Below are 11080 nucleotides of genomic sequence, written 5' to 3'. Positions count from 1 at the left end.
TGGGGGAAAGTGTAGAGGGAGCTTTACTCTGTATCTAACCCTGTGCTGTACCCGTCCTGGGAGTGTTTGATGGGGGACAGTGTAGAGGGAGTTTTACTCTGTATCTAACCCCGTGCTGTACCTGTCCTGGGAGTGTTTGATGGGGGACAGTGTAGAGGGAGCTTTACTCTGTATCTAACCCCGTGCTGTACCTGTCCTGGGAGTGTTTGATGGGGACAGTGTAGAGGGAGCTTTACTCTGTATCTAACCCCGTGCTGTACCTGTCCTGGGAGTGTTTGATGGGGGACAGTGTAGAGGGAGTTTTACTCTGTATCTAACCCCGTGCTGTACCTGTCCTGGGAGTGCACACATGACACTGACATGGTTTGTACTATTCCCATATACAAACATACCTGACAAGAATCATGAAGGGGACTGCCATGTACAAGGGGAATTATCAGTGAGGGAAAGCAGGTGAAGACTTTTAAAACCAAGCCACCATTCCAATCGAAAGCTCAATCCAACTCAAACATCTAATGAGAAAAATATGTTTATCCCAGGTATGCTAGCTTTAACAGTACTGTGCTTAGAGTTAGTTAAAAAAAGGCAGTTGTTTTTATTCTGCTTTGAGCCAGTTCCCTGTTGGGAAGGACATTCCACACGGATTATTTTTGGCTGGCAAAACCCAAACTCATTAAACTGGGGCTCCCTACTGGGAGAGTGTCACATGCTCGGTACTTTAACGAAAGCTGCCTTCGCTCTTTTAACCTGGACTTCCCAGGGTTGGAACGTTGGCGCTGAGTGCAGCAAGAAGCACCGGAGATGTCTCTGACAGTCTGGACCTGTTGTCTGATCGTCTTCTGCTCCACTGGCGTCTTATCCAGCAGGGGCCAGGCGAGGCATAAACTGGCCGAAAGGAAGCTCTGTGCAGACGAGGAATGCAGCCGTGAGTAAAGAAGAAAAACCTCCCCAAACAAAACACAGCCGAGGAGGGACGCTGCAGGAATCGCTTGAAGTGCCACCTCTGGGGTGCAGCAGCGCTGGTTGTCCAATATGTCTAGGTTTAACTAAAATTTGAAACAAGCGTCCCTCTCAAGTATTTACCTAGTTCCCTGTTGAAAGTTACTTTGCCTCCATCACTTCTGGGCAGTGAGTTTCAGATCAGAACACACTTGCCAGGTAAAACAGTCTCCTTTTTCATAGAATCATAGAATCCCTACAGTGCAGAAGGAGGCCATTCGGCCCATCAAGTCTGCACCAACCACAAGCCCAACCAGCCCCTATCTCTGTAGCCCCACGTCTTTACGCTGCCAGTTCCCCCGACACTAAGGGGCAATTTAGCATGGCCAATCAACCTGACCCGCACATCTTTGGACTGTGGGAGGAAGCCGGAGCTCCTGGAGGAAACCCACGCAGACACGGGGAGAATGTGCAAACTCCACACAGACAGTGGCCCGAGGCTGGAATTGAACCCAGATCCCTGGCGTTGTGAGACAGCAGTGCTAACCACTGTGCCGCCCATTTCATTGAGTTTTACAGTACATCAGTGGCCCAGTGCCGGCCATCACCTATCCATTCTAATCCCATTTCTCAGTACTTGGTCCTGTAGCCTGGTATGCTAGGGTGGCACAGTGCTGCCTCACAGTGTCAGGGACCCGGGTTCGATTCCAGGCTTGGGTCACTGTCTGCATGGAGTTTGCACATTCTCCCCATGTCTGCGTGGGTTTCCTCCAGGAGCTCCGGTTTCCTCCCACAGTCCAAAGATGTGCAGGTTAGGCGGATTGGCCGTGCTAAATTGCCCCATAGTGTCAGGGGGACTAGCTAGGGTAAGTGCATGGAGTTATGGGGATCGGGCTTGGGTGGGATTGTGGTCAGTGCAGACTCGTTGGGCTGAATGGCCTCCTTCTGCACTGTCAGGATTCTATGTGCAGGTTGGGTTGATTGGCCATGCTACATTGACCCTTAGTGTCAGGGGGATTAGCAGAGTAAATATGTGGGGTTACAGGAATAGGGCCTGGGTGGGATTGTGGTTGGTGCAGACTCGATGGACTGAATGGCCTCCTTCTGCACTGTAAGGATTCTATGATTCTACGTGCTCATCTAAATGTTTCTTAAATGTTGTGAGGGTTCCCGCCTCTACCACCCTTTCAGGCAGCGAGTTCCTGATTCCCACCACCCTCTGGGTGAAAAAACTTATCCTCAAGTCCCCTCTAAATCTGCCCCTCACCTTAAATATCTACCCCTCTGGTTATTGACCCCTCTGCTAAGGGGAAAAGCTTCTTCCTAGCTAACTTATCTGTGTCCCTCAGAATGTTGGGCACCTTGATCAGGTCCCCCAAATCCGTTAGCCTTCTCTGCTCTAAGGAACACAATGCCAACCTCTCTTCATAGCTGAAATACTCCAGCCCAGGCAAGATCCTGGTGAATCTCCTCTGCACCCTCTCTGATGCAATCACATCCTTCCTATAGCATAGCGATAGAACTGCATATAGTACTCTAACTGTGGCCTAACAAGCATTTTATACATCTCCCCCCTACCTATTTTCATTTTTGCCAATTCTCTTTGAGATAGTCATGGAATCCTACAGTGCAGAAGGAGGCCATTCAGCCCATCGAGTCTGCACAGACCACAATCCCACCCAGGCCCTACCCCCATAACCCAATGTATTTACCCTAGCTAGGCCCCCCTGAAACTAAGGGGCAATTTAGCATGGCCAATCCACCTGACCCGCACATCTTTGGACTGTGGGAGGAAACTGGAGCACTCGTAGGAAACCCACGCAGACACGGGGAGAATGTGCAAACTCCACACAGACAGTGACCCAAGCCGGGAATCGAACCCGGGTCCCTGGCGCTGTGAGGCAGCAGTGTTAACCACTGAGCCACCGTGCCGTCCCAGTTGCCCTCCATTCATCGACCCCCCTCCTTCAATGGAGACAGTTTTCTCCTTATTTATACTAAAGAAAAGCCTTCATCATTTGTAAATGTGACGTGAGAAAAAACATTTCCATGCAGTGAATGGTTGGGGGTCTGGAATGCGCTGCCTGGAATTATGGCGGAGGTAGGTTCAATCGAGGCATTCAAAAGGATACCCGATAATTACTTGAACAGAACAGAAATAATGTGCAGGGATACGGGGGGAAAGGCAGAGGAATGGCACTAAGTCAGGATGCTTGGTTGGAGAGCCAGTGCAGACATGATGGGCCGAATGGCCTCCTTTTGCACTGTAACAATTCTGTGATTCTGTAAATAAGATGAGGCTTTCCACTGGAGACAGGAATGGACAGAATCAGGAACTGATTACACTTTGACCATCCTCACAAAACTGTTACAGTGCAGAAGGAGACCATTTGGCCCATCATGTCTGTGCCGGCTCTCCAAACGAGCATTATCATGGAATCATAGAACCCCTACAGTACAGGAGGAGGCCACTCGGCCCATCGAGCCTGCACTGACATCAATCCATAAGACATAGAAGCAGAATTAGGCCACTCGGTCCATCAAGTCTGCTCCGCCATTCAATCATGGCTGATATTTTTCGCATCCCCATTCTCCTGCCTTTTCCCCATAATCCCTGACCCCCTTGTTAATCAAGAACCTATCTATCTCTGTCTTAAAGACACTCAATGACCTGGCCTCCACAACCTTCTGCGGCAAAGAGTTCCACAAATTCACCACTCTCTGGCTGAAGAAATTCCTTCTCATCTCTGTTTTAAAGGATCGTCCCTTCAGCCTGAGTTGTGCCCTCTGAATCTGGTTTTTCCTACTCGTGGAAACATCCTCTCCACATCCACTCTATCCAGGCCTCGCAGTTTCTTGTAAGTTTCAATAAGATCCCTCCTCATCCTTCTCAACTCCGACGAGTACAGACCCAGAGTCCTCTACCGTTCCTCATACGTCAAGCTCTTCATTCCAGGATCATTCTTGTGAACCGCCTCTGGACCCTTTCCAAGGCCAGCACATCCTTCCTTAATATGGGGCCCAAAACTGCTCACAAGACTCCTAATGGGGTCTGACCAGAGCCTTATACAGCCTCAGGGGTACATCCCTGCTCTTGTATTCTATGATGTGGAGATGCCGGTGTTGGACTGGGGTAAGCACAGCAAGAAGTCTCACAACACCAAGTTGGGCCGAAGGGCCTGTTTCCATGCTGTAAACCTCTATGACTCTATAACACCAAGTTAAAGTCCAGCAGGTTTATTTGGTAGCACAAGCCACAAGCTTTCGGAGTGCTGCCCCTTCATCAGGTGAGTGGGATTTCAGTTCACAAACAGGGCATATAAAGACACAAACTCAATTTACAAGATAATGGTTGGAATGTGAGTCTTTACAGGTAATCAAGTCTTAAAGGTACAGACAATGTGAGTGGAGAGAGCGTTAAGCACAGGTTGAAGAGATGTGTATTGTCTCCAGCCAGGACAGTTAGTGAGATTTTGCAAGCCCAGGCAAGTCGTGGGGGTTACAGATAGTGTGACATGAACCCAAGATCCCGGTTGAGGCCGTCCTCATGTGTGCGGAACTTGGCTATCAGTCTCTTCTCAGTGACTGTGTTGTCGTGTGTCGTGAAGGCCGCCTTGGAGAACACTTACCAGAAGATCAGAGGCCGAATGCCCGTGACCACTGAAATGTTCCTCAACAGGAAGAGAACACTCTTGCCTGGTGAATGTCGAGTGGTGTTCATTCATCCGTTGTCATAGTGTCTGCATGGTCTCCCCAATGTACCATGCCTCGGGACATCCTTTCCTGCAACGTATCAGGTAGACAATGTTGGCCGAGTTACAAGTGTATGTACCGTGTACCTGGTGGATGGTGTTCTCACATGAGATGATGGCATCCGTGTCGATGATCTGGCACGTCTTGCAGAGGTTGCTGTGGCAGGGTTATGTGGTGTTGTGGTCACTGTTCTCCTGAAGGCTGGGTAGTTTGCTGCGGACAATGGTCTGTTTGAGGTTGTGCAGTTGTTTGAAGGCAAGAAGTGGGAGTGTGGGGATGGCCTTGGCGAGATGTTCGTCTTCATCGATGACATGTTGAAGGCTGAGGAGAAGATGTCGTAGCTTCTCCACTCCGGGGAAGTACCGGATGACGAAGGGTACTCTGTCCACTGTGTCCCGTGTTTGTCTTCAAGAAAGTCGGTGCGGTTTTTCGCTGTGGCGCCTTGGAACTGTGGATCGATGAGTCGAGCGCCATATCCTGCATTCCAACCATTATTTTGTAAATTGAGTTTGTGTCTTTATATGCCCTGTTTGTGAACAGAACTCCCACTCACCTGATGAAGGGGCAGCGCTCCGAAAGCTTGTGGCTTGTGCTACCAAATAAACCTGTTGGACTTTAACCTGTTGTTGAGACTTCTTCTTGTATTCTAGCCTTCTTGACATGAATGCTAACATTGCATTTGCCTTCCTGACTGCCGACTGAATCCCACTCAGGCCCTATCTCTGCAAACCCATTTATTTATTCCGCTAATCTCTGACACTAAGGGACAATTTAGCATGGCCAATTAACCTAAACCGCACACCTTTGGACATATGATTTACCCCGTACTAATGCACATTATTCCTCTTCAAATATAATCATCTAATGTTATTTTGAATGCCTCGATTGAATCCTTTTGGGGATTTTTTTCCCCCTGTCGTGTTCCTGGATGAAGTGAGGCAGCTTTCGCTCAGGAGCTTTGCTGGAAATGTCAGTTATCACTGGCTCTTTGTTTAGATGCCCGGACTTGCCATTCCTGATGTGTGTGCCCAGACGGGGAATGTTGGCAGGCTTATACTCTTGTTAAAGATATGCCACAGCCACCTTATCCTCTACCCACCCCTGCATTCAAACATTGGGATTTGGAGAGGGACCAAGAGCAGGGACGTTGCCAGATTTCATTCCCCCCAAAAAAAGCATTGATCAATAATGCCTCAATTATTCGGAGTTAAAGGTGCCCACTGTAGACACTGTACGCTCTGTTAAAACATTGCTTTCCCTGCAGATCCGATTTCTATGGCTCGGGCTCTGGCCGATTACATGGCTCCTGACTGCAGGTTCATCAACATCCGCCAAGGACAGATCGTTTATATTTACGGAAAACTCAAAGGAAGGGGACGCAACTACTGGCAAGGGACTGTGAGTCTGAGACACCACTCCCCACAATGTTTGCTTTGGGTGTTCTGTGCTGAGGTTGAGTGCTGCCCCCTCACTAGCTTTTGGCTCTGGGACTGACCACCGCACTCTGGATTCCCAACGGCAGTGTTTGGACTGTTTGTCTGGTTTTAGTGAGTCCGACCTGTGTCCTGTGTGAGTCTGACCCGCATCCATATGAGTCTGACCCATATCCATGTGAGTCTGACCCATGTCCGAGTCCGACTCGTGTCCATGTGAGTCTGACCTGTGTCCATGTGAGTCCAACCAGTGTCCTGTGTGAGTCCGACCCGTGTCCTTGTGAGTCCGACCCGTGTCCTTGTGAGTCCGAGCCGTGTCCATGTGAGTCCGACCCGTGTCCTTGTGAGTCCGAGCCGTGTCCATGTGAGTCCGAGCCGTGTCCCTGTGAGTCCGACCTGTGTCCATGTGTGAGTCTGACCAGTGCCAGTGTGAGTCTGACCAGTGCCAGTGTGAGTCTGACCAGTGCCAGTGAGTCTGACCAGTGCCAGTGTGAGTCTGACCAGTGCCAGTGAGTCTGACCACTGCCTGTGTGACTCTGACCAGTGCCTGTGAGTCTGACCAGTGCCAGTGAGTCTGACCAGTGCCAGTGAGTCTGACCACTGCCTGTGTGATTCTGACCAGTGCCAGTGTGAGTCTGACCAGTGCCAGTGAGTCTGACCAGTGCCTGTGTGAGTCTGACCAGTGCCAGTGAGTCTGACCAGTGCCTGTGTGACTCTGACCAGTGCCTGTGAGTCTGACCAGTGCCTGTGTGAGTCTGACCAGTGCCTGTGAGTCTGACCAGTGCCAGTGTGAGTCTGACCAGTGCCTGTGTGAGTCTGACCAGTGCCAGTGTGACTCTGACCAGTGCCTGTGTGAGTCTGACCAGTGCCTGTGAGAGTCTGACCAGTGCCAGTGTGAGTCTGACCAGTGCCTGTGTGAGTCTGACCAGTGCCAGTGAGTCTGACCAGTGTCTGTGTGAGTCTGACCAGTGCCTGTGTGAGTCTGACCAGTGCCTGTGTGAGTCTGACCAGTGCCTGTGTGACTCTGACCAGTGCCAGTGTGAGTCTGACCAGTGCCTGTGTGACTCTGACCAGTGCCAGTGTGAGTCTGACCAGTGCCTGTGTGACTCTGACCAGTGCCAGTGTGAGTCTGACCAGTGCCAGTGTGAGTCTGACCAGTGCCTGTGTGAGTCTGACCAGTGCCAGTGAGTCTGACCAGTGTCTGTGTGAGTCTGACCAGTGCCTGTGTGAGTCTGACCAGTGCCTGTGTGAGTCTGACCAGTGCCTGTGTGAGTCTGACCAGTGCCAGTGTGAGTCTGACCAGTGCCAGTGTGAGTCTGACCAGTGCCTGTGTGAGTCTGACCAGTGCCTGTGTGACTCTGACCAGTGCCAGTGTGAGTCTGACCAGTGCCAGTGTGAGTCTGACCAGTGCCAGTGTGAGTCTGACCAGTGTCTGTGTGAGTCTGACCAGTGCCAGTGTGAGTCTGACCAGTGCCAGTGTGAGTCTGACCAGTGCCAGTGTGAGTCTGACCAGTGCCTGTGTGAGTCTGACCAGTGCCAGTGTGAGTCTGACCAGTGCCAGTGTGACTCTGACCAGTGCCTGTGTGAGTCTGACCAGTGCCAGTGAGTCTGACCAGTGCCTATGTGAGTCTGACCACTGCCTGTGTGAGTCTGACCAGTGCGTGTGTGAGTCTGACCAGTGCCTGTGTGAGTCTGACCAGTGCCAGTGTGAGTCTGACCAGTGCCAGTGTGACTCTGACCAGTGCCTATGTGAGTCTGACCACTGCCTGTGTGAGTCTGACCAGTGCCTGTGTGAGTCTGACCAGTGCCTGTGTGAGTCTGACCAGTGCCAGTGAGTCTGACCAGTGCCAGTGTGAGTCTGACCAGTGCCAGTGTGAGTCTGACCAGTGCCAGTGTGAGTCTGACCAGTGCCAGTGTGAGTCTGACCAGTGCCAGTGTGAGTCTGACCAGTGTCTGTGTGAGTCTGACCAGTGCCAGTGTGAGTCTGACCAGTGCCAGTGTGAGTCTGACCAGTGCCAGTGTGAGTCTGACCAGTGCCAGTGTGAGTCTGACCAGTGCCAGTGTGAGTCTGACCAGTGCCTGTGTTTAGGTTCAAGGCGACTATTTTGGAGAACAGTCGACAACACTCGGATTTTTCCCAAAGGCGATTCTGAAGGAGATCCAACATCTGGGGACTGAACTTGTGGAAATGCCAACTGTGGTGAGAGCATTTGTCTTTGTTACACGTATTTCTTTTATCATGAGTGCCTATTCATGTCTGCTGGCATAGTGGGCGCGAGATGGCACATTGGGGCAATACCTCTCACTGTAGAACACTCAAAGGCTTGTACAATACAATTTATACAGTAGAAATCAGCTTCCTCTCTGGACTTAGAATCCCTACAGTGCAGAAGGAGGCCATTCAGCCCATTGAGTCTGCACTGACCACAATCCCACCCAGGCCCTATTCCTGTAACCCCACATATTTACCCTGCTCATTCCCCTGATATTCGGGTCAATTTAGCGTGGTCAATAAACCTAACCTGCACATCTCTGGAGCGTAGGAGGAAACCGGAGCACCCGGAGGAAACCCACGCAGACACGGGGAGAATGTGCAGACTCTGCACAGATGGTGACCCAAGACGCGAATCAAACCCGGGTCCCTGGCGCTGTGAGGCAGCAGTGCTAACCACCGTGCCGCCCCAAATAAATATTTCTGTCCTAAGGGTCCTTCTTGTGTTGTGTGCTTACAGCATGGTCTGTTCTTCCTCCACTAATGCCGCACCCATTGTGGGACCGGGCTGTAGGGATGGGGAAGACACCAGACCTGCCTTAAATCCAAGTTGATCTCTGTTAGGGCAGTAGTAAGTGGCAAACAACTGGGCCTCAGCCTTTAGACCGGGAGAAAGTGGAGGCAGGAGAGAGGAGATCAGCCAGGGGCGCTCCTGATCACAGCCCAGTGAAGCCCCAGCTACTAAAGTTTATTTATTAGTGTCACAAGTGGGTTTACATTAACACTGCAATGAAGTTAGTGAAAATCCCCTAGTCGCCACACTCCGGCGCCTGTTCGGGTACACTGAGGGAGAATTTAGCACGGCCAATGTACCTAATCAGCACTTCTTTCGGACCATGGGAGGAAACCGGAGCACCCGGAGGAAACCCACGCAGATACGGGGAGAATGTGCAAACTCCACACAGACAGTGGCCCAAGCCGGGAATCGAACCCGGGTCCCTGGCGCTGTGAGGCAGCAGTGCTAACCACTGTGTCACCGAGTATTGGATTTTATTTTTATTCATTCATAGGACATGGGTGTCGCTGGCTGGGCCAACATTTATTGCCCATCCTTAGTTACCCATGAACTGAGTGGCTTGCTAGGCCATTCCAGAGGCTCAGTTGAGAGTCAACCACATTGCTGAGGCTCTGGAGTTGCACGTAGGCCAGACCAGGTAAAGATGGCAGATTTCCTTCCCTAAAGGACATTGGTGAACCAGATGGGTTTTTCCGACAATCGACAATGATCATCAGTAGCTTCTTAATTCCAGATTTTAAAAAAATTGAGTTCAAATACCACCATCTGCCGTGGCGGGATTCGAATCTGGGTCCCCAGAACATTAGCTGAATCTCTGGGTTAATAGTCTAGTGATAATACCACAAGGCCATCGGCCATTGGGATGGTGCTTACATTTCAATATTGATGCCACACCAGGTCTGGGCTCGTACATGAGGGGTGATCACTTGGGCGAGAGAGAGCAGAGGGTGACGGATCCCTGTGTGGGACTCACTGTCCTCAATGAGGGTTTTGCGGGGAGGGAGTCGAGGGTTGGTGTGGGAAATTTAGTGGTCAAAAAAATAAGTTTATTACAGACTGTTTGACAATGAACACCTGTGTTTTGTAGGACTGGGATTTCTTCTGTTAGGAAAACAAGAGGAAGAGAGAGGAATCGCGTTCCCGACAAGAGAAAAACCAGCTAACGCCATGGAGTAATTGTGTTGAGTTATGACTCGAGTACCCTGTAAGCTGCATTGCTAGTCTCTGGTAACAACTGTTCAAATAAATAGGATTAGAATTGCTGGGCTGCTCATGTCTGCATTTAATATTTCTCTGGTTTACATTCTTAATGACTGTCCGAAAGGAGGTATTTGTAGAACACCTTATCCAGTGTCCCAAATATCTCAAAGCACTTCAAAGTGCAGGGAATGCAGTAACTGTTGTGTCGTTCCATAATCCCAATGGGAATTCCTGGAGGTTGTTACTCCAGTACAAATTCTGTGGGAGGGCCACTGCTCCATAACCCCAGTGGGAATTCCCTGGGAGAGTTATAGCTCCATAATCCCAGTGGTAATTCCATGGGTATCGCTTCATAATCCCAGTGGGAATCACCTGGAGGGCATTGCCCCATGATCCTAGCCAGCGTATTCTGTGCTGTTGTGTTCTCGACCGATGTTGGAAGTTCAGTGAGCCTCGTAAGCAACAGCCACTGATATACATAAATGACTTGGATGAAAATGTAGATGGGTGGGTTAGTAAGTTTGCAGATGAGACTAAGGTAGGTGGAGTTGTGGATAGTGTAGAGGGTTGTCAAAGGGTACAGTGGGATATGGATTTGGGCAGAGAATATGGCTACTGGAGTTTAATCCAGGCAAATGTGAGGTGCTGCACCTTGGGAGATCAAACGCCAAGGGTAAGTATACAGTTAATGGCAGGATCCTGAACAGCATTGATGTACAGAGGGATCTTGGGGTTCAAGTCCACAGCTCCTTGAAGCTGGCCACGCAAGTAAATGGGATGGTAAAGAAGGCATATGGAATGCTCGCCTTTATTGGTCAGGGCATTGAGTACAAGAGTCAGGATGTCAAGTTGCAGCTTTAGAAAGCTTTGGTTAGGCCGCACGTAGAATATTGCGTTCAATTCTGGTCACCACATTACAGGAAGGATGTGGAGGCTTTGGACAGGGTGCTGAAGAGGTTTACGAGG

The 11080-nt window shown here is 50.3% G+C and overlaps 1 protein-coding gene across 1 annotated transcript; it reads left to right on the top strand.

The window, feature by feature from the left end:
• The first annotated feature begins 684 nt into the window (after positions 1 to 684).
• LOC144511082 (melanoma-derived growth regulatory protein-like) lies at positions 685 to 10176 on the top strand. Its single transcript, XM_078241057.1, has 4 exons — positions 685 to 925; positions 5957 to 6090; positions 8215 to 8325; positions 10002 to 10176. Exons 1-4 carry the CDS (start codon positions 802 to 804, stop codon positions 10020 to 10022), a joined length of 390 nt encoding a protein of 129 aa, XP_078097183.1. The 5' UTR covers positions 685 to 801; the 3' UTR covers positions 10023 to 10176.
• The last annotated feature ends 904 nt before the right edge of the window (positions 10177 to 11080 follow it).

Source organism: Mustelus asterias, chromosome 24, assembly GCF_964213995.1.
Source record: "Mustelus asterias chromosome 24, sMusAst1.hap1.1, whole genome shotgun sequence".
Lineage (NCBI taxonomy): Eukaryota > Metazoa > Chordata > Chondrichthyes > Carcharhiniformes > Triakidae > Mustelus > Mustelus asterias.
Note: the sequence above shows the minus strand (reverse complement) of the source record. Positions and strands in the feature narration are given on the sequence as shown.

What these genes read in the sequence shown, in the direction of transcription:
- LOC144511082 (XM_078241057.1), top strand. Translation starts at nt 802, where the DNA reads ATGTCTCTGACAGTCTGGACCTGTTGTCTGATCGTCTTCTGCTCCACT. An exon ending in GCAACTACTGGCAAGGGACT is followed by an intron (nt 6,091 to 8,214) that starts GTGAGTCTGAGA and finishes GCCTGTGTTTAG; the next exon opens with GTTCAAGGCGACTATTTTGG. An exon ending in TTGTGGAAATGCCAACTGTG is followed by an intron (nt 8,326 to 10,001) that starts GTGAGAGCATTT and finishes TGTGTTTTGTAG; the next exon opens with GACTGGGATTTCTTCTGTTA.